Here is a 22,292-nt window from a genome sequence, read left to right as displayed (position 1 = left end):
GTTCGCTGAAAACAATTTTTTTCCACTCTGGTTCATAAAAAAGCCGCCGCATACAGGTGGCGTTTGGTTGTTGAAAAGTTAAGAAAACAAAGAAAACAACATGGAAAACAAACAACCAAACGCCATCTGTATGCGGCGGCATTTTTATGAACCTAAGTAACGGGCTAATGGCTCTGGCTCTGGCACGACCCTTGATTTGAACATCTCGCACGAGCCCGAACATCTCGCACGAGCAAAAAATTATGCATTTTTTTATTCAGACTCTATGTATTCATTCATTCTTTCATACATCACATTCAAAATAATTTTTTTTTTACTGGCCTGAAAGTCCCCTGGCGGCCTGGGACTGGACTGAACGTCACACATCCTGTGAATGGCTGTGTGCTGTGTCGGACCATAGCCTATAATTAGCCAAAACGCTTTGGGTTTTGGCAAACGTTGTCTTCGTCCGCGCCATCATGAGCTTTTTCATGACGTAGCAAGTAGCAGTAGAATATGGCTAGACACTTTGACTGTACAACCCTGACCCTGAAAAAGTACTGAAATAACATTTTATTGTGTTATTCAATCTGTTATTCTGTGGGCGTAGTTATCCAAATAGTATATTGCATCTATTCAAGCTTTGTGCTTTGAACTGAAAAAGGTAATTTCCAACCAATTTACCAACTTCCAATTGATGTAGGACGTACTGTGTAGAAGATTTGTTAAAGCTTGGGAACAGGAAAGTGTCAATGATTTATGGCTGTTGGTATAATTTTAAACACTATTTGACATCATTTGTATTCCTCTTTGACAAGTTCCACACATTTCCTTAACATTTGAAAATGTGCCACTGTCGATTATGTCTTTGTTGGGATTATTATGATCTAGCGTCTAGGCCTAGTTTTCTTCCCTTGATTGAAGTAAGTTCAAAGTAGTTTCCCCTTGCATAGACAATTTGGTATCCTTGTCAGAAATGTAATTTTATTGGGCTGAAAGGTAAAATCTTGTTCTGCTCTCAAATCAGATGAAGATATATTGTTAAAGGCATTTTACAATCCCACGTCACAGCTGCACAAGTATTTTTCTTGTGTTCTTGTTTTCTGGTCTCTCATTCTGTGATAAGCAGGTTTTATTCAGGTAGTGTCCAAAGATTAAATTAAAAACTTACCTTTCACCACATACATTTCTGATTCTCAAATTCAGTCTCTGCTTTCACAATCTTCTCTCATCCATTCAAACAAGCTTGACAACTGTTACTAAAATTTTGTAAGTATCCCCATACAGTTTATCTAGTCCTAAGATAAAATCTGGAGAAAAACATGAGTGCCCTTTGAAGTCCTGCAAATGTATTTGCAATTTTAGGAGTATTTAATACATAATTGCTTATAGGCTAGCAATAAGCAATGCCATAATCTTCGCAAATGGTTCCGGTATTACCAAAATCGTTAGATCAGATGCATGCCAACAGTCATGTCAATACTGCCTCTGTTGTGCATGTATTGAGTGGAAACGGCCCTGTAGGCCTACCTGTAGTACTTAATGGTCGATGAACTGAAGGCGTTATTCTTTGACTCAGCACCAAGTACGTATATGGTTAATAATAGAACTGCTCGTAGATTAACAAAAACAGATTTTTTAAAACGTTAGATTTGATTACAGCAGCAGCTTATATGATTTTATTCTTGTTCTTGTGAGGGTAGCAGTTGCTGCAGTGCACTGATCACTTTATCCAAGCCCATACGCATTTCGGGGTTGTTGTGGGTCATCCCGTCAATAAGTTTGTATGCGTAGTGATCTCCAGCAATTTCTGAAAGAAAAACAAATACCAAGAGAACGTTAACCAATTAATACTCTTTGAACAATTACAGATTCACTCACCCCCCTCTAAAAACTTTTTGCCTTTAACGATGTTGGAAATGATCGAGAAAAAATCTTTGGTTTTCGGGTTTTGAAACAAATGACAACGTCTGTCTTTTTTGATGTAACTGAAGAAAACGCAGCCCAACGAAAAAATGTCGAGCGACAAACGAGCTCTGATTGCTTTAATTTCATCTTCGCTTTTGCCTTTCATTTCCAGGTATTCCGGGGCCATGTAGGCTGGAGTGCCTTTTAGGCCGCTGCTGGTCGAAAAACTTCCGGAATTGGTCACGGTCTTGCAGAACCCGAAATCGGAGATTTTGAGGACAAATCTCGGAGAAATCAACACGTTGGCCGGCTTGATGTCTCGATGAACGAAGCGTTTGGAGTGAATGTAAGCCAATCCACTGGTCATTTGAAATAACCCATCGACCTCGGCAGGCATCTGGCCTGAATAATCTCCTCGAATGTAATCGTCGACCGTCGCAACGCAAAGCTCCAAAATAAGGTATCTAAATTATTCCAAGAAACTCTTAGTTAATGGGTTAATATCAAATGGAAAGTCTGCGATATCTATGTTTACTTGAAATTGTCGTCTTCTTGCTCTGCAATGAGTCTCAGAACGTTAGGGTGTATTAAATTTGTCATGGCGTTCCCTTCCCGCATTCTCTCTGTTTTGGCAGCATCATCACAATCGAGTAGTTGCAATCTCTTGACGGCCACAGTCGTTCCTTTAAAAGTGCACTCGAAAACCGACCCGTATTTGCCTTTACCAAGCAGCTTGTTTTTCTTGATGTCAATTTTGACGGTTTCTTCTAGATCGGGCAGTACTGCAGCCGCTGGGACTTGTCCGTCTATGGAATCGAAGTGGTTACAAACTTTTTTCTTTTCAAACAGCTCGCCGTGTAATCATTATTGACGTAACAATTTACAAAACTCAGTGGACTTTCAGACGTCATTGCTAAGGCTTGACAGAACTGTAAACATTTTCTTTCGTACCTTGATATGCGGATGCTTCCATTCTTGTTTCCGCCTATCCAGTGCTGCAGGTAGTTGCGTCTTTATTTTCACCGTCGTTCCCACAAGTGCCACAACACAGGAGAAAGAACTAACTTAGTCATTTTACATTTTCATCTTAATAGGAATATATACTTATCTCCTCCCCTATTTTGATAACAATCTGGTTTTTATAAGGCGGGTTTGTTCAACGGTGAAATGTGAGCAGATAAAAGGTTATCTTCTTATTTTACAGTTTAGATTTAATGCACGCTCTGCTCTGAGAGAACGTTTTCTCACTCTTTCTTAATAGTCCACGTATTATATTGTTCCTTTAATATTGACGAAGCTTAATTGAAGATTTAAAAAACGAATCGAAATTATTTTACGTTTTTTTTTTTAATTGATCAATTTGTTGTTAGATGAGGTCTTAATTGTACTTCAACAGCATCTAGACCTCAGCGTGTGTGGATTATGAATAATCATTCCGGTGATTACGAGCCGGAAAGTGGTCTTATTTTCGTTTGATTGTTTGACGTCTTCGCCATGTTTGGATGAATTCCTTATCATGAACTCGAGAAATTGCATGGAAATTTCGGCACAGCCGGAATTGTGAGTTGTGAAGCACGGAAAATGGAGGTTTCTTACATTTTTGAACTGCGGTTTGTTTTTCTCGTTATACATTCATTTTCCGCCGAAAATCTTAATAATAATACGTCGAGGTCGGATTTGTCGTCTTCTTTCCCCTTCGATTCTCCTTGGACTTATCTTAAAAATTTTAACTGCTTAAAAAACAAAATTTTTTTAAGTAGTCGAAAACATTTTGTTAGTATTTATTCTTAAAATATTTATGATAAAAACCAAAAAGGGAACATGTCAATAAGTCTATAGTGCAGTCGTGTGAGTCGAGCAAGAAGCCGTATGTTCCATTACACCGGTACCTTCTGGCTGTTGATGATTTTATAATCATCAACAATCTGTTGTTATAAAGTGAATGTTATTTTTCCTGATTTCCTGAATCCGAAAACTTCCTTCCAAGCAGAGAGCAAGCAGGTTTATTAAGTTCAAGTGCAGAACACCGAAACTAGTAAACATACTTTCTGTGCTACATGTCAATAAGTCCATAGTGCAGTCGAGTGTGAGTCGAACAAGTAGCCGTATGCCGAAACACCGGTACCTTCTGGCTATAGATATTAGAGACTGTAGTTACAGTCGCTACTTGAAAGCCGAATTCAGCTCAGCGAACGAAGCAGATATTTCTAGCGTAAATTGAACAACCTTCTTTTCAATGTCAAACGGTTCATGACTCCGTGAAACATTGATGAGGCCTACAACCCAACTCTAGCGATGGGATTTTACGGTTAAATCAATCCGGTTATTGAAAGAGCGAATCTTTCACCTTAAGCACGAAGGAACTAGTTCCTTGTTGGCTAGACACTTCGATCGCCTACATCAGGATCGCCATCTGGCGATAACGGGTATAGGTATTTTTTACTCACATGGGGAATCGAACTCGGGTCTCAAGATGTCATTGACCATCAAGCGACGACTTATCCAACTCACCTACCCATTCCCTTATTCAATGGTTTAAATTTGCATTTTACAAAAATATTCCAACATTAAACATTTAGGACATTCCGGTATATAAATTATATTTCACACATTACCGTCTTGTTAATATTATTATATATATCCAATTTCCAATATTAGCCTATGGTAGCCAATTTTCGTTATTTAGTAATTGTGAAGATATCATTTAGTTTTCACTCTAAGTTTTTAAAAAATTACTTTAGCGTTTTGTTCTGCATGTCAAATGCATTTTGCTATAATTTGTTTGAAACATAATTTAATTAATCGGACATTGCAACATCTGTTGTAGCATTTGCCAAATCTACATTCAATGATCCCATGTTCTAATTTACCTTAAACCTTTACCCAATAGTAAATACCCTTAAATCATGTTCTACTTACTTAATTTAGTTAATAGACCATGCCCAAATGAAATCGTCAAAAATTGAGTCTTTGGGAATGTAGAAATAAAACCAAATTTTAAATTACTTCTAGGTCGGTTCTCTGCTCTGAGAGAACGTTTTCTCACTCTTTCTTAATTAAGCGTAGTAAAAGATTTGAAAAAAAAAAAAAACGAATCGAAATTATTTTGCCATTTTGTAATAGGGAAAGTTTGTATTTTTATCTGTGCACGATATTCCTAATCGGTGCTAATTGGTTAAATTGATCAATTTGTTATTAAATGAGGTTTTAATTGTACTTCGACGGCATCCAAACTCCAGCGTGTTTCAGGATTAAGAATAATCATTCCGGTGATTACGAGCCGGAAAGTCGTGTTGATTTGATCTGCCCAAACAAAATATCCGTTGAATAATAATCTAAAACTGATGTAAAAGAAAAATGTCGATAACGTTTACCGTCGAGGTGGAATTTTCCTTCGAGAATATTAATCGGGATAAAGAATGATCCTCGTGAATCGGAGAAAGGATGTTTCCCTTTAGTCAAGTAACTGTGAAAGAGACAGCCCAGCGCGAAGACGTCGGACGACACGTTACTTCTCTGATGAACTACGCTATCGAAACTCCTAGCTTGCTGGTCGGCTAGTTGAAGGAGTTCGGGCGAAAAGAACTTTTGATTTCCCTTGACGCCACTTCTCATCGAGTAGCTACCACTAGCCGATGTTAGCTTACACAAGCCGAAATCTGAAATCTTGAGCCAGATGCGATCTTCGGCCGATTTGTATATAAGAACATTGTCCTCTTTTATATCTCGATGCACTAACCCGATTGAATGAATGTAAGCCAATCCACTGGCCATTTGATGTAAAGAATTTGCTTCCGGTGGCATGGGCCCAGCGTACTTTCCTTTGCAATAATCTCCAATGGTGGCCAGACACAATTCAAGATAGAAATATCTATAATCCAAAATGAGTTTTATCAAATAAGACCTTGTAAAAAAGAATAACTCACTTACTTGAAATTCTTATCGATTTCGACGTGAAGTAGTTTGAGCACGTTAGGGTGGTCCAGTTTTTTCATGACCTCTTCCTCACTTCGTTGTCCAGCAGTTGTAGCGTTGGTGATGGATCCATCAGACGCTAGAAATTCCGTCTTGTCTATCCGTTTGATGGCAACTTTCACTCCATTCCATTTTCCTTCGTAAACAATACCGAAAGCCCCTTTACCAAGTAGTTTTGGGGTGGATGGTTCATTCTCTGTTGTTGCTGACAACATTCGAACAACCTTAAGCAAAACCGTTCAAGTAGTTTTAAACAAACTATAGAGTCGAGCTGAAGCGACGATTACTGAACTCGGTAACAAATTTAAGATTAGACAGAATTTTATCTCGTGCGACCAACTCAAATGACGTTATCACTTTATCGTGTCGAAGCGTGTTGCAATCTTTTTATTTGACGATTATTGTTGCATCGTTTATTTGTCTTCAAAGCCTGGCAACTTTATGCTTTGTAAATTTGTAACTTATAAGGAATCTGTTGCATCTAAAAACTTAGTTTAATTTGTTGTGAATTATTTCAACTGTTTATTGAATTAAACATTTATTTTTTTTTTTGAAATCTTGTCACTGGACATCCCGAAAATGATAAAATTTATTAATTCTTTTCTTTCTCGTTATTTAGAATCTTTAGGACTTCATCCAATTTCCAGCGCTCGTTGGGATTTTTTTTCGTCATTCCATCAATCACGGCGAATGCGTAATGATTCGGTGACAACTTTCCATTGTCGAGAACCTTTATATCTGATTGGATGTTGGAGATAGTTCCAAACTCGTCGGGCGATCCTCCATTTTTGGCAAACGGATGGCAGCCTTCTGTGAGGTAACTGAAATAGAGGCAGCCCAGCGAGAAGATGTCGATCGTCACGTTAGCTCTGATTTTTTCTTTATCTTCTTTGCTTTTCCCCTCGGATTCGATGAATTCAGGCGAGTAATAGATGCGGGTGCCTTTTGGGCCACTAGTCATCGAGAAACTGCCGGAACTTGTCACGGGCCGACAGACTCCGAAATCGGAAATTTTTAGAACAATCGATTGAGAAATCAACACGTTGGCCGGCTTGATGTCTCGATGGACCAAACATTGGGAGTGGATGTAAGCCAATCCGCTTGCCATTTGAATCAACGCATCGATCTCGGTGGGCATCTCCCTTTTATAGTTTCCTTTGATGTAATCGTTGACTGTTGCAATACATAATTCCAGTATCAGATACCTTTAACAGATAGTTCATAAAATTTGAAGCAGACTTAATTTATTCAAAGCTCTTAAATTATATTATTTACTTAAAGTCCATGTCTTGTTGGACATCTATCAGTTTGAGAACGTTCTCGTGTTTTAGATTCTTCATGGTCTGTTCTTCTCGGTTTTGAAATTCTTGGTCCAAATCGGAATCTGCTCTTTTGAGAATCCTTTTGACAGCAACTTGCTCTCCATTAAATTGGCCAGCGAATACTTGTGCGGAAATACCCACGCCCAATACTTTATTCCTGTCATAACTTACGATTGTTGGTGGGTCCATTGATATTTATTTTCCTACAGGTAAGACAAATGCATTATAATCTTGCCAAAACAGACCCATATTTCGAACCATATACACTTACCTAAGAATATATTTGCTTCAATATCTTTTAGCTTGAATAGTGAGGCAAAGTGATTCAATTACGCCGTTTATGCGCAGGAGAATGAACTGGGCATAAACTGTGGGGAAAAGGCACTGAAACTTATTTGGAAGACAAGAGACTCCACCTTTTTTAGAGATAATCTTATCTGTCATATCATTTATTAGGCAATCCTTCTGTTTTTAATATAATTTTTAGTAGATCATTGTAGTGTGATATAATCCACTCCATATTTAAAAAATTTAATCAACGTAAGGATAGAACACCCTACCTCACAAGGCTCACATAAATAGGAAAGTGAAAAGGGGTAGTGGGCGGGCGTAACGAATAACGATAATGCGTCATGGCAAGTTGTCATGGCAACACCCAGCCATCGTCTGCTTGTCCTTGTCCATGCTCTTCGTTAAAGATTAAAGGTTGGTTTCAAAGATCGTGTTCATTTTTTTGCTAAACAAATTAACCATTAACTAGAGTTAAAGTAAAAAAACTGCGACATCAGTGTGCATCAGACCTCTGTAATAAGAATTTTTGTATGCAGACACATAGGTCGTCTAATTGAACGAACGTAACCAATCATAGCTAAAATGTTGACTACTGCTCGGCGTGCCTTACTTGAAATTTCCCCTATGAACTACCCTATTGGTAATACTAGAAGTCGAAATGTTTTCCAAGATTTCAGTTGTGAAATAGGTGGATCCTACCTCAGTTCAACAATGAAGGTAACACCTAGCGAATAAAAGGTTACTTCTCATATTGGTTTTACTTACATTTTTGAATTTAGGTCCTCTTTTTGGGCAGTGGGGACCTGAGAAATGTTCTCCAGATGGCAACCAATAAAAGTTCCAACAAATGGGAAATTCATTTAAACGATTTCAGTCCAACAGTAGTAGCTCGCAACATTGTTATATTGAAAATAATATCAGCATTTGACTTCAATCCTGAAGATAAAGAAGACTTTGCTTTCCTCTGGGACATCTGGTACAATCTTGAGTGGCCAGAAATCACTCGCAAAAAATTTCAACAAATTTTGAAGGACCTGCTGAATGGCTTGCTGCCTTTAAATGTCTCAATTCCAAAAACGAGTCAATTTGAGATGCTTAAGGAAGTGTGGAGTACTTGGCTCTTAATTTCATCAGAATCTGGATCTAAAGCAAGTTTATTTATGAAGAAAATTGATGATGAAAGGTGACATATTCTTACTATAGTTCAAAATTACCTATTAACCCATCTGTAAAATGTATTTGGGAAATTTCTAGGAAAGCGTTTGTTTGCCATGGATGGGACAAAATGTATCCAGGAGAATTAGCTGAAGAAGCTAAGGTGACAAATACCGATTTTTTTTCGATAGCGATAGATGGAATAGCTGCTCACTTGGAAAGAAATGTTGGGATCGAAGGGTTGAAGGAGTCTGTAAGGCAAAATATTCGCGATGAGGCCAAGCGCTATTATAAAAGAGGCAGTTGTCGACTTGAAAGTGATGTCACCGTCGTGTGTGTTAACCCAACGATGCTAGATCCCGTAACGCTCTGCTGGGAAAACCATCATTCATTGAGTCCTTTTGGTGGTTACTTGCCGTTTACTAAAGAAGAACTAGACATTTCGATCAAGAACAAGATGATGATTCGTTCCTGCCAGAAAATACTCAAGAACCTTTTGTCTTCCTTTCGACAGCGAGTTATCAAGGACAAAAACTTTGAAGTCTTCTTCTATTTAGAAGATGCCCTAGAGTTTTGCTATGCTGAAAATGCCAACAAATTTGAAGTAATTGACTGTTCGAACCTTGCGGATCACCTTGGATTAGCGAATTTGATTCTCGCTTGTACCGAAAAATTGTCGGATCACCCGGAAGCAGTGTTGTTCACCGAGACCATGAATTGGGCCACATTGTCATGGTCTGTGAAACTTTACGTCGAGAAAGCTCTCTGCTGTCCTTTGAGCATGATTCCCACCATGTATGGATTGCGACTGATTAGCCGTGTCGAACTAGGATCACCTGCAATTTTCGACTTGCGAAGTCCAATGGCGCCACCTGTTTCTTTGTGCTGGCAAAAACCACCTCCATTTCGCAACATCGTAATGCTACCCTCCCCGGCGTTGGGCGAATGCCTCGATCGGCTAGCGAACGTTTGTTTTAACGTCAAGTTCCCTTTTTGTATCATGGGCGTTGTCCCTCCTGGATCACGATGTGGCATGGTATTGTATACCCCACAAACATTCAACTACGTAGTGAACTCGATGATTCAACGGCTTGGAGGAAACCATTTTCTGAAGGACACCAAGATGGAGCTATTTCCTTTCTTCCAGTTAGCTAAAACAACAATGGATGCCTGGAAGAATGGCCAGAAGATCCTCAAGTTATCAGCTAGTATTCCTGCTGTGTCCTCCAAAAAATTGGCTTCTTTGAATGGTACCGCATTACTTCGAGTGATCCTTATGCCGAAATCTGCGTATAGAAACCGCTGTGATTTATTCGGACCAGATGTCCATTACATCGACAATTTTCAACTTGTAATGAAGAAGACCTTGACCGGATTTGAAGATATTTCTGTTTCCTTTCTCTTGATTCCCGATCACGGCCTTGAAAAAACACACCTTGCATTCGTTATGGATATTGTTAACGGAGCAGATGTTTTCGTGTTGGAGTCGCTTGAATCAATGCAAGTGGAGGAATGGAGTCTTCCCTACCCATTTGTTCCTAAGAATTCCCAGCTTGAACCTCCTCGTTCGGAAGAAATGCACATGAAGGTCGATAGCTGTTTCGAGTCCGAGGATCAGTATCAATTGAAAATAAATGTCGCAGCTAAAAATGTCTCAGGTAAATTTATTCAAGTTTGATTTTGTTTTAATCCTGTTAATTCTCTTTTCTAATTGAAGGCTTACAAGTGTCAACAAATCATAGGGCTCCCTGTGAATCTTGCCACGAAGTTACTTTGTCACTGGCCCAACCGGATAACATTGAGCCATTGTCGCTGTCATTTCCATACCCGATCCTTGTCGACGACATCCACGCCACTCTTCATCGCAAAGATCATTATGTGAATTTAGTGCTGAAGAAAGCATTGTGGGAGCCCTGGCCATGTGAATGCCGACCTGCCAACTCGTGTGTTTTGGACAACGTCTTCGATCCAGAAAGACTGAAACCTTGGAAAGAAGAAAACTTCCAAACCACTTTGTCCAGCCCTAGTTTTCATACCTTGGATATTCACCTGAGGAGCCAGTACAACTTCCGTCATTTGGAGAATCCTTCCCTTTTGCTTGATAAATCCCCTTTGAACATTGCTCGTGATGTTGTAAGAGCTCTGTTTTTTAACCCCTCTCATTGTGTTCGCATTCAGCGGATAAATGCTTCAATACCTGACTGGTATCTTCGAGTCCATCATCCTGCTCTTACAACTCCAAATGGCTCTCCAGCTCTCTTGGTTTCCGCTTTTGACTTCCGATTAGCAGAAAAACTGACTACGGATGGTAAATGGAACAAGAAGAAATATGCGGAAAATTTTTCGCGAGTGTTTCCTGATTACGACCCCGAGAAGATGATGACAATTGAAATTGAAAATGTGGAACAGTCGCAGTTCTTACGATTTGTCTTGCGACTCAATTCCACCAAGATCGTACCCAGCATTTGGCAGAAAAAGAATGTCACTCTTGGAGATGATAGTCCGTGGATGGCCACATTCATTTCACCTCTTTACATCGATTGTCCGTTTCACGAAGTAGAATCTTCCGATGCCCTCACTTCAACCAGATCGACTGCAAGAGGAAATGATAATAGTTGCTGCAATGCTTGTAGTAAAGTGCCAGAGAATTTGAAACGATGCAGCCGTTGCCGAACTGCTGTTTATTGCAGCGTAGAATGCCAACGTCAACACTGGGCTCAGCATAAAAAAGCGTGTAAGAAAGTTTAATGGGATAAAAACATCAAATTAATGGCCTTATTAGACGGAATTTCGAGCCACTGGCTTTTTCGAGTTTTTTCTTTCTTTATTTAGAAAACCCCATAGTGGATTCGCTTAAGTTGTTGCATTTTCCTTTCAAGTTGAATCAAGATAATCTGTTTTTGTGTTTTCGAATACTTAGACTGAAGCAAATAAAATAATTTGAATGGTAAATTTTTTCTTGTTCTTAAATAGGGAAAAGCAAAAGCGGTTCACTGACTTAAATTGGCATAACAACTAACACGGGTTCTTATCGTTTCGTCCTAGTAAATTTCAAAAAGAGCGCCAATCCAGAATCCACCCCCACCACTACTTCCGGACTGATCAGCTGTGTGTGTGGGAGCCACGTCGTCTGAACTTTTATGTCTTAATTCGATCGTTTTGCACACGCCCCACTGATATCGTAATCGTTAAATTAAGTTTTTCGCTATTCATCACGTGCTAAGTACATAGAAGGTAACGAACTAACCATATAAGGTTTATGAAAGCTGAAAAATATTACCACTGGATTTTTTTGCAGCAAAAATGTTAAGAACACCATCACGTGGTTCTCCTGTCCTAGGCAAATCTCCCCGTCTTTATTATCCTTTTGGCAATACTCGAGGCAGGAATCTATTGAAAGATTACAACTTTCATGAAAGTGATGACAACACTGGTATAACTAAGGTGAGATATATTACTAAATCCTTGTGTTTATAGGTGCCTTCTGTTTCTTCGTTTGAAATGTTTTACATGAATTTGGTTGTTTTCATCACAGATTCTCTTTTTGGGATGTGGAGACCTAAGAAAAACTTTTCACGTAATAACTACTAAACACCCACAACATATTCATCTTAATGATGCTCTTCCATCAATTTTGGCTCGCAACATTATGGTGTTGAAAATCGTTTCAGCCAATTATTTCAATCCGGATGAAGCTGATGATTTTTCATTTATCTGGGATGTGTGGTATAACACAGATTGGTCGGAAATCACACAGAAAAGATTTCTATCAGTTCTGAATGACCTGTTGAATGAGAAGCTCCCAGAAAATGTTCATATTCCTGACAGCAATCATTTGCAAAAGTTGAAGAAAGTTTGGAGTTCTTGGCATGCTACTGCCTCACAAAATCGATCGGAATCAGAACTACTGATGAAAAAAATACATAAAGAGAGGTATGATAGTCACAAGCTAACAAATATTGAAAATAGTATGTTTGCTACATATTGTGCTTTATACTCTATAGGATTCACTTTATTTTAAAAGGCATGGATAGCATGTCGGAAGGAGAGTTCCGGGAGAGATCTAAGAATCCTGTGCATTTCGTTTCTACAGTCATCGATTGGTTGGCTGATGTCACGTCGAAAAACATTTTGGTGTCGACAGTGAAGCTTCTACAGAAAGAGTGGTCAGAGGTGAAGCCCACTCTTATTTTCAATCTGGAAATTGCAGAATCAATCAGGAATCTGGCGTATGCATTAATCCAACACTTCTAGACCCAACGTCACTCGAATGGAAAGTCCACTATTTATCATCTCCTTTCGATAGCTACCTGCCTCTGACCAAAGAAGAGCTGGATACTTCAGTCAAGAGCAATATGATGACCCAATCTTGCCAGAAAATACTAAAGAGACTTTTGCTTTCTTATCGAGTCGAATTGAAAATGTTGAAGTATTTTTTCACTTGGAAGATTCCCTGGAGTTTTGCTACGCTGGATCAGCTAAACGTTTTGATGTCATCGATTGTTCCAACCTCGCAGATCACGTTGGGCTAGCTAACATTATTGTTGTTTGCAGCCGAATATTGGCAAACCACCCAGCAGCTTTGCTATTTACTGAATCGATTGTTTGGACGTATCTTGCAGACACCGCGGAAAAATACGTTGAAAGAGCTCTTTGTTGCCCACTCAGCATGATCCCTACTATATATGGTTTTCGATTGACCAACCGTGTAGAATTAGGAGCATCCACAATCGACAATATACGACGGAATCTAGTGCGTCCTTTGGATTTTTGCTGGCGAAATGCTCCCAGTTTTCGGAACATTTCACTTTCCTCCTCTCCGACGTTGAATCGTTTTTTAGATAAACTAGAAGATGCATGTTTTGATACTGCGTTCCCTCGCGAAATGTTCGGGAGTCAACCTGGCGATATGTGCGGCAGCATTTGTTATACTCCATTTACATACAACTACGTTGTGAACTCGATGATTCAACGCGTTGGAGGTGACCGTTGGTATAAAGACCATCGTCAACTTGGCATTCATCATGCATTTGATTTGACTAAACGGACAGCAGAAGCCTGGAAAGATGGCGAAATGATTATGAAGATAACAGCCGAACCAGAGACGAAACCCTCCTTACTTTTTGTTACTATTATAGATTTTTATGTTGAACAAGTTACGGAAAATTATCGGGAATGCCCAAGTAATTAATTTGTGTGTTGTCTCATAGGGAAAGCTGTTCGAGTAATCTGGTATTCATCCTCACTTGATTCATTTCGTGCCAGCTAGTGAAAGGCGTCAAGAATTCAAGTTTAGCTGCTGCGTGCAGTCAGCAAGTAAGCAATCCAATTGATGTCCACCAGGTGGCGCGAGTGTCTTTGAAGGACTAACTTCGGCCATTTTGTTCCTTGACGCAGCAGAAGTGAGATGCCGGTCGTGACGTTTCCCAAAATGAAAAGGTATTTCTTGTCAATTAATCAGGTTAATGGAATATAAAATCTCGTTGTGTCAATTTACAGGTGATTGATAATACCTCTTTGCCACCTGAATTGAAAATGTCTGTATTGCCGAAATGTCGTGCCTCGTGTGTCTCGCTGCCTGTACCCAGTCGTACGTCTCATCCCATGCAACAGCAAAAGTAATTATTAACTTCAGATTTCCTCAAACTATTTGGTTAATATGACACTAGAGATCAATTGGCTTTGCTACTGTAGAAATTTGAATACCTTTTCAACTATTACTTCTTTCGTTAAAATTGCAGAAATCTAAGCTATTCTGTTTTGTCTTACTCCTTATCTTTTGTCGTAAGAGTCCAGTTAACTTGTGTTTCCTGATGGTAATTTTTTTATTTTCTTCAATAGGTCTAACAACCACGCTGCACGCTGCAGCCAGATGGTGAAAGGTGTGATGAAGAAAAGTTCAACCGTTGTATGCAGGATGTGGTGCCAGTGTTATCCAGAAGTAGCTGTGCTGGAGTTATTCCGAAGCAGCTGAGCCAGAATTTGTCCAAATTGCTGACTTTAAAATTTTAACTGCTTTCATTTGTGTTTTTTGCTTTGCAAGTGGTATCCGTGGTGATGATTTGAAATATTTTTATCCCCTTTTATTTGTGGTTTTGCTCTGCCAGTGAGTTTCTGACTTGAATTGGTTTCATCTGTCGTCTTTTGCGTTTTTACTTGGGCAGTATACGATTGTGGCAAACTGATTCTATGTCAGTTTTGATACAGTCGACAACTGCTAGATTAAATTCCGGCTTTCCGCACCAACAAAATAATAACGGTACATGTTATTATCGCGGTTGGGAAAGTCACAGGCCCCCCCCTCCCTGGGGGCCATAAAATATATATGTGGTTGTGTTAAAATAAATAAAAAATGTCAAATGATAAAAAATGGTTTTAAATTTTATAAACAAAAAACATGGGATCAATGTACATCGCCAATTTTTTGCGAAAAAGACAATGGTGGTTGTTTCTAGCAAATTTTAAAAATTAATAAAAATTTGGGCTGGATAATTGGACATTATTTTTTATTGTAAAATAATTGATTAAAATTAAGTGTAGATTGATAATAATTGTACAGCAGAAAATGATTTTGGTTCAGCAATTTATTTTTGTTACGAGGTAATATTGAGAGCGAAATGTTTCGAGGCTGAAAAAGTTCATCGGAGTATAAGAATCTTTGTGGTTTAACTTCTTTCTCAAGGAAAATATCAAACTTCATTGCAATTCCCCATTCAACCATGACACCCCTGGTTTTCACACAACTGGGCAACAGAGGACATTTTGTTTACTTAGGCAAAAGGGTCAATAATTTGCAATTTTAACTTATGTAATATCTAATGATCCATCAGTCTTGAATTTCAGCAACTCCTCAGCTTCACCAATGGATCAAGTCTGGAACGGCGCCGTACGATTGAACTAAAACGAGAACGGAGATTTAGTTACAAGTCAATAATTGAAGAGAATTTTTCATCCAGCATTACCTCAACAGGTAACAGAAGAACACACCAACGAAATGCCAGACAGCCATCAGGCAACACCAACTATTTTGCACACAACAGCTCTACACAGCATGGGCACCAACATGGTATAATGAAGTTTTATGTTGAACGGTAAGTCTGCCAAACATCCATTTCAGCTCATCTCTCAATCTGAAAATGCCTTCCACACCACTGCACAACAGGCATCACCACCATTAACAGCTTCAACACCAAAAGGAATCTAAAAAAGCAAAAGAACATTAGTTAACCAAGAACATTTTCAACCAAATAGAGAAGTGGAAATTCTTCTGCTTGAGCTGGAGTTAAAGAAAATTGTAACTTTTCACAAACTAATGAAAATCTTTTCACACCCTTATTTGAAGCAGTTAGTAATTGTAAAATGTCATCTAAATCAAAGTTTTATGCCCAACTCGAGTTATTTCTAAGCAAAGAACACACAGACTACAATTCAAACAAGCAAAATGCAAAACCCAGCTCAAGTGTCTTTCAAGTAAATTGTTACCATTTCAGATTTCCTGTTTTCTTCCCATTTTCATCTCACAACATGATACATAAGAGGCATCTTGTTGACTTGGCTCTGCACGTTGAGAAAAATCTCCACCAACCTGTCAAAAATTAATTAGATTAGTAAAAGAAATCTTTTAATTATTCTTAACTAAAATGCATGTTTTCGCAAGCATCATTCAAGTTCATCTCTCGACTGAACTTACTCGCAAATCCAATCACAGAACATATTTGCAACTATCATGTTGCTTTAGATTACAAATGTATGATAATTAGTAATTTTAAAAAAAGTTCGATTTCTATCAGAAACTCAATTACAGAATTTTAATGTGGGAATAAATTCTTAAGATTATTAAGTTACTCAGCATTATTACTTGTACTGTTCTGAAGTACTTTGACATGTGACGAACAGTGCTACACGCAGCAAGAGACGACATTTTAAACAAGTGTACAACAAGCATGGCCACATTGAATTGGCTAGTATAAATTTAAGGCCATGTAACCCGTAAATTAACCGTAGAAAACTTTAAGAATTATAGTAGAATTACCTTTTTTTATGAAGAACTAAGTCGGGAAAGAAAGTACCCAGCAATGATGACTAGAGATTACCGACGGTACCCGACGATTACCTTCTCGGTCAGCGTCTCGGAAGAAAAAGAACGGCATGGAGTTTCTCGTCTCAAAAATCAAAATGGTAACCTTCCCCCCCCCCCCCTACAGTAATCCCTCTACACACTAGGGATGAATAGCTCAATCCCTAAACACACAGAAAAATTTAGCCGCCTAGTGACAGCACTTAGCATCCACGGAAGGAAAAATAAAAACCAAATATTCGTCATCTCCGTGAAATAGATTTAGTAGATAAAAAGGAAATTTATCGAAAAATTAAAAAGTGAGCATTATTGGTGGAATAGTTATCAGTCATCACCAAAAAGTTACCACACAACAACTGCCGATACATTTTTACAGGAATGTGCAAAGTAGCTGAAACCCTTACTAATTTGACAGCTGAAAATGATCAGAGCTATGATAAAAAAGCCATCGTTAGCCAAAAGAAACGTACCAAAAGTAACAGTGAGTTCGTTTGTGACTCGCAAAAAGGGCCTAATTTAGAAATTATTACACAGACACAGAGTTTAAAACCATTAAATTATTAGTGAATATAATCTACGAAAATAAGTGAAACAATTTGAGAAGATTAAAAAAAAAATAGTTTCTTAAAAATATAGCCTAAAAATAAAAAGCGAAGTATGCGAACAACATTCAGCTTTACTTCCCTGCAGTCTCCTTTCTTCCATCGGCGATGATTCTTTCTGATCGGCAACCCGTGTTTGAGTTCTGTGGCTTGACATCTTTGAATTGACGTTGCCATGGCCGGAATGATCTTGATATACCATTATTATTACTTTCACTACGGCAACTGGTGTTTGAATTTTGACAATTTTTGTCTTAAAATTTAAAAAAAAACAGGTGCGATAAGAAAATGCATTGATTAAAGCATCGAACAGGTATCATCATACAAGGTAAAATCTGTAACAAGTTTAACTCGTTCTTTCGTTTTCAGTAGTAATTAATTGGAAAGCGATAAACGAATAATTTAATTAAACTTAATTTAAACGCTTAATAACACTGATTTATTTTAATAAACCTGGGATAATTAAGTACGTAGGTAAGCACAGAGAAAACGAAACTTTGTGAATACCAACCATTACAAAAGACAATTCCAATTCGGCTGGAAATCGACAGGTAACTTAGGAGATTGTTTTTCGAACAGATCACGAAACAATTGAACAGACAACATTTTTGATTCCATACGTTTCGCCTGTTGGAAGCCGCGTGAAATGATGCTCCTCTCAAGTCCAGCCAGTCGTGCCGCGTGGAATCCATAAGACTTGGGACAAGCTCCATCAACAAACTGGTAAAGAAAAATTATGTTTTCTTGGCTAGGGTCGTCCACCTCTTCGTCATTTTCCACCATACACGCCATATGGCCTAAACGAACTTGAGGGTGAGAAGTAAGGTCGTGGACCAAGCTGTGATAATGAGTAGAAAATAAAGTGCGACATTGACGGCGAGCCAAGTGATCCACAACAGAATATGCAATAGCTGTTCCATCGAAGGTAGCAGTGCCTCTGCCAAGCTCATCCAGCAAGACAAGCGAATGTAGCGTTGCATGCTTCAGGATCGCAGCAGTTTCACTCAGTTCAACAAAGAAGGTACTTTCTCCACCCAAAATGTGGTCGTTGGCTCCCAAACGCGTAAAGAGTCGGTCCACTGGAGTCAGCTCAAATTCTTCAGCAGGGACAAATGATCCCATCTGAGCCAGAATGACGCAAAGTCCAACTTGACGCATCAACGTCGATTTACCACCCATATTTGGGCCCGTCACTAAGGTGAGCGAATGATCGGCTTCGACCTGGGAATCGGATTGTTCCACAACGCCAGATCCAATGGTGACGTCGTTTGGAATGAACTCGCTGTTGGCAAACTGTTGGGAGTGGGCTGGATGGCGTCCTTGGATCAGCCGCAAAAAGGGACGCTGGTTGCTTCCGGGAGGAATGATACGAGGGCGGCAGACTTTCTGGTCAGCAGCGAAAGCCGTGAGAGCCAAGACAACATCTAGAACAGCCAAACACTTGATTGCTTTCTCCCACAGCAAATGGTGATTATCAAACTGCTCGAAAATTCGTCGACTGATATCCTTGAGGGCCGAATTTCGCTGTTCTTCAGCCGTCAACATTTGTTGAATCAAAACACGAGATTCGTTAGTGTAGTATCGTTTGAATCCTTTGCGCTGACCTTGAAATTCATATTTATGATTCGCACGACTGGCAGCTGCTTCAGAAACTTCCAGTTGAAAACGCTTCTTGTCGGTACCAACAAATGATACTTTTCCTCCAAAGTGACGCTTTTGATCAAGTAGATACTTCTCGGCGTCTGCTTGAACCTCGGCTATCCGCTCCAAGGCCTGATCGTATTGCTTGTCAACACCTGGTCGAGGAACCATCGTGCCTTCCTTGGCAGCTTGTTGATGATCAAAAGCAAGGCGGAAAAACTCCAGTTCTTCGTCCATATCAGGAAATTCCCCGCCTTGACTCGCTAGCTTCACCGATTGCCTGAGCAGCTTCGAAATAATGGTGGATTCGCGAAAGTATTCTTCAACTTTTTGGGCCGACCGGAAGCCTTCCAATGTGAGTAAAAAGTCGGTTATTTTTTTCTTGCTGTAAATAGGAGCATCAAAGAAAATAGCACGGCTGTCGGGGTGATTCTTAGCTTTGAGTGAACTGCCTTGACTGTGGATTTTGTTCACTAATCGTTCCAAATCCGGAAGAGACTTTAGAATCTTTTTAACCTCTTCTATTGCTGCTGTGTTGCTCAAAAGATACTCGACTGCGTCCAGTCGATCGTCGATGGCTTCCTGTTGGCACAGTGGTGCGCATAGCCAATGACGAAGCATCCGTTGGCCAAACGCTGTGTTGCAGCGGTTGAGTCGCTCCAATAAAGATCCTGTTGTGGTACCCGTGGAAGAGTTTACTAGAACGTCCAAGTTGCGTAATGTCATCCCATCCAGCACCTTCATATAAAACAAATGGAGTTAATGTGACTATAATTTTCAAATAAAGAATTTTATATTACCATGTGGGAACCAAAAATGGCATTTCCTTGAGGCTCTTCATCAATCGGATAGTAAATTTGGAATGAACGGCGAGACAACAGTTCTTGGTCCAGTTTACATTCTTTCAGATACCAATGAAGGGCTCCCAATGCTCGAATGGCGAGTTCAGACTCCTCTTTGGCAGCCAAGCCAAGGCTACTGCTGTCATCGAGCAACGGGCGAATGCCTTCCGGCCAATCAAGGTCTCCATTCACTTTAAAGTAATCACTTTCGGCTAGAGAGCGGAGAGTTTTTGCTGGATCCCAGCACTCGGCGTTGGAGCTGACCATCTCATGAAGAGCATTAGGGCAGGCAGCGTTCCACACCTGGGTAGTATCGTTTGAGACTCCGCGCTTGGCTGAGATGATTTCCACAGGATTATAACGGGTTAGCAACGTCGAAAGACGGGAACGATAGCGATCGTCTTCAAACTGGCCTAGTTGAAAACTACCAATTGATGTATCAACGAATGCCACACCAAATTCGACTTTTCCACCAGCTGCCTCTGATCCACTCTTTTCCCACAGCGCCATTAAGAAATGGTGTTCAACCTAAAACCACATAGTTATTATTTAGAGTCCAATTAAGTGCTGTGAAAATACTACCTCCCAGTTGTCTCCTTCAATCGCGTTGTAGGTTCGAGTTCCACGTGACGTAATCTGGCATACTTCACGCTCTACGACTCGGTGAAATTTAGTGGGACGAGACATTCGCTTGCATCGTTCCGTCATCATCTCTGGTGTTTCTGTCTGTTCCACCCGAGCTACTTTATAACCCTTTTCGATTAGTTGGGAGGAGTACTTAGCGAAGCCTCGTTCAGGAAATCCACAGTGAGCGTGATCTCCTTTCATCAAGATAATACCCAACTCATTGACAGCGATCAGGGCATCTGTGTGATACAGCTCATAAAATTTGCCAACTTTAAAGAAGAGGATGACATCAAAATTGTTGGTTTTCATTTCCCACCACTGGCGCTGTTGAAATTAATAATAATTATGTAATGTAGAAATTTTAATGGGTAATTTTGTAAGTTACCATAGCTGGAGTTAGACTTTGTTTGAACGAATCGGGAATGTATATAGATCTCGGGTCATAATCAGGATCATCTGGACGGCGCCTTTGACCATCACGAATATTGGCTGGCTTCAAAAATTCGTAAGTCAGATGTGAGAATTGTCTTCCTTCACTTTGACTATCACAGACTGCACTATCAGCATCTCTGCAACTAAAGTCAGACAGTTTCTTTTTGGTACTGTTACTGATGGTGGAAGGCGAATCACAGACGAATGACTTCAAATTAGATGGGGTGTTTAAAGCACTTTTCGTATTTGCAACTGGTAATTTACGTTTCCTTTTCACGGGACTCTCCTCCTCTACTTCTTCCTCTGAAATAGGATTTTCTTGATCTTCTTCAATTAGACTCTCTTCAACTTCAGACTCACTGCTGTCAACAGCCATTGGCTTGTATTCTTCTTCTGAAGCTTCATCTTCATCGCTGTCACCTGGTACCAAAATTCTTCTTCTCTTGGGTTTGGGTCCTTCAGTTTTCTTAGATGTTTTAGTAGCAGTTTTTGGTGTAGACTCCTCACTTATGCTGTTCTCTTCATCAGATGGAAGTAGTTCAACTACTAATTTCAATCTCTCTTCTACAGACATTGGAAGAGCATTGTCTGCTTCTTTACATCCATTATTCCAATCACTGTCTTTAGGTTTACTAACACCAAGTGAGTTGAAATTTTGGCTTCCTGTATAAGGTCTTGCAAATTTCATGTGAATCCACGATCTTGTGGGTGGATTGTCAAAAAACTGTACATGTATCTTTCCACCTTCTTTTTCTACTTTCTTTACAGGATGGAGACATACAAGGCTGGGCCACCATGGAAAACCATCAAGTTTTGCCCAAACAAGACTGCCAAGCTCATAACCTTCTTTTTGTGGTATAGGAGTTTGGGACAACCCTCGTTTAATCTTCAGCTTAGGTGTATCTTTATTGGAAGGAGTCAAGGCTGCACGACTAGGTGTCGTTTTTGTTGAAGGGCTCGCAAATGTTGGAGAAGAAGCTGATGCAGCATTAGTGTTTCGTGAAGGAGTAGTGCTCCCAGCAGCAGTAGGAGATTTCACGAAGTAATTGAATATTGTATTTTTCTGGGATGACTTAGACATTCTAAGGCGTCCCTAATTGTGTCTTCGTTCGAAATCACTACATTGTAAAATAGTTTTTCAGTTTCGAGGACATAAATCCATTAATTTAAAACGAAAAAAACTTACCTTTTTTTCACTTTTTTTTGTCTAAACCACGAGTTTGTCCCGCCACAATAACATGAGAACAGCAGTATGTTGCGAGGTTGTCAATATAATAGCTCAACTATTTCTATAACACTTAAATCATACATTACGCGTAAAACAGTAAAGAAATAATTTTATGTTTTTAAATTAAAACTTTTATAAGGTTTTTTTTTAAATATACATGTAAATTGCATTGCCCACTCAGTAAGTCAGTTCACAGTTATTGATATTTGATAG

The 22,292-nt window shown here is 39.4% G+C and overlaps 5 protein-coding genes and 1 long non-coding RNA gene across 9 annotated transcripts; 3 read left to right on the top strand and 3 right to left on the bottom strand.

Annotated features, from left to right (window-relative positions):
- Positions 1–664: 664 nt before the first annotated feature.
- Positions 665–7,069, top strand: LOC124208076. 2 transcript variants are annotated; one of them, XR_006880274.1, is made up of 5 exons: positions 665–1,119; positions 1,186–1,248; positions 1,851–2,347; positions 6,482–6,679; positions 6,784–7,069. It is a non-coding gene; the product is annotated as an uncharacterized LOC124208076 (long non-coding RNA). The 2 variants fall into 2 exon arrangements; XR_006880275.1 differs by having other exon boundaries at positions 668–1,119; positions 2,060–2,347.
- Positions 1,309–2,991, bottom strand: LOC124208074 (serine/threonine-protein kinase/endoribonuclease IRE2-like). Its single transcript, XM_046605784.1, has 4 exons — positions 2,839–2,991; positions 2,423–2,693; positions 1,861–2,351; positions 1,309–1,789 (listed from the first exon to the last, which is right to left on the bottom strand). The coding sequence occupies exons 1-4, from the start codon at positions 2,858–2,860 to the stop codon at positions 1,659–1,661; spliced, it is 915 nt and encodes a 304-aa protein (XP_046461740.1). The 5' UTR covers positions 2,861–2,991; the 3' UTR covers positions 1,309–1,658.
- LOC124208075 (serine/threonine-protein kinase/endoribonuclease IRE1-like) lies at positions 5,002–7,612 on the bottom strand. 2 transcript variants are annotated; one of them, XR_006880273.1, is made up of 5 exons: positions 7,456–7,612; positions 7,138–7,387; positions 5,818–7,067; positions 5,262–5,758; positions 5,099–5,190 (listed from the first exon to the last, which is right to left on the bottom strand). XR_006880273.1 is itself a non-coding variant. In XM_046605786.1 (3 exons), the coding sequence occupies exons 1-3, from the start codon at positions 6,075–6,077 to the stop codon at positions 5,072–5,074; spliced, it is 876 nt and encodes a 291-aa protein (XP_046461742.1). In that variant the 5' UTR covers positions 6,078–6,166; the 3' UTR covers positions 5,002–5,071. The 2 variants fall into 2 exon arrangements, 1 of the variants encoding a protein (XP_046461742.1); XM_046605786.1 differs by lacking the exons at positions 7,138–7,387; positions 7,456–7,612 and having other exon boundaries at positions 5,002–5,190; positions 5,818–6,166.
- Positions 7,613–7,808: 196 nt separating this feature from the next.
- On the top strand, positions 7,809–11,582 carry LOC124208072. The gene is made up of 5 exons (XM_046605781.1): positions 7,809–7,889; positions 8,012–8,192; positions 8,255–8,658; positions 8,730–10,288; positions 10,348–11,582. The coding sequence occupies exons 2-5, from the start codon at positions 8,058–8,060 to the stop codon at positions 11,376–11,378; spliced, it is 3,129 nt and encodes a 1,042-aa protein (XP_046461737.1). The 5' UTR covers positions 7,809–7,889; positions 8,012–8,057; the 3' UTR covers positions 11,379–11,582.
- Positions 11,583–11,715: 133 nt separating this feature from the next.
- LOC124208073 lies at positions 11,716–14,815 on the top strand. Of its 2 annotated transcripts, XM_046605783.1 has the most exons (7): positions 11,716–11,864; positions 11,929–12,074; positions 12,166–12,563; positions 12,635–12,803; positions 13,841–14,069; positions 14,130–14,248; positions 14,472–14,815. In XM_046605783.1, exons 2-5 carry the CDS (start codon positions 11,934–11,936, stop codon positions 13,856–13,858), a joined length of 726 nt encoding a protein of 241 aa, XP_046461739.1. In that variant the 5' UTR covers positions 11,716–11,864; positions 11,929–11,933; the 3' UTR covers positions 13,859–14,069; positions 14,130–14,248; positions 14,472–14,815. The 2 variants fall into 2 exon arrangements, with proteins under 2 accessions (XP_046461739.1, XP_046461738.1); XM_046605782.1 differs by having other exon boundaries at positions 12,635–14,248.
- A 2,910-nt stretch (positions 14,816–17,725) lies between these two features.
- On the bottom strand, positions 17,726–22,290 carry LOC124208062 (DNA mismatch repair protein Msh6-like). The gene is made up of 5 exons (XM_046605759.1): positions 22,038–22,290; positions 20,805–21,969; positions 20,375–20,743; positions 19,751–20,320; positions 17,726–19,688 (listed from the first exon to the last, which is right to left on the bottom strand). The coding sequence occupies exons 2-5, from the start codon at positions 21,930–21,932 to the stop codon at positions 17,823–17,825; spliced, it is 3,933 nt and encodes a 1,310-aa protein (XP_046461715.1). The 5' UTR covers positions 21,933–21,969; positions 22,038–22,290; the 3' UTR covers positions 17,726–17,822.
- Between the last annotated feature and the right edge of the window lie 2 nt (positions 22,291–22,292).

This window comes from Daphnia pulex, chromosome 11 (genome assembly GCF_021134715.1).
Source record: "Daphnia pulex isolate KAP4 chromosome 11, ASM2113471v1".
Classification (NCBI taxonomy): Eukaryota; Metazoa; Arthropoda; class Branchiopoda; order Diplostraca; family Daphniidae; genus Daphnia; species Daphnia pulex.
The sequence above is the reverse complement of the archived record's forward strand: the minus strand, read 5'-3'. Positions and strand labels throughout refer to the sequence as shown.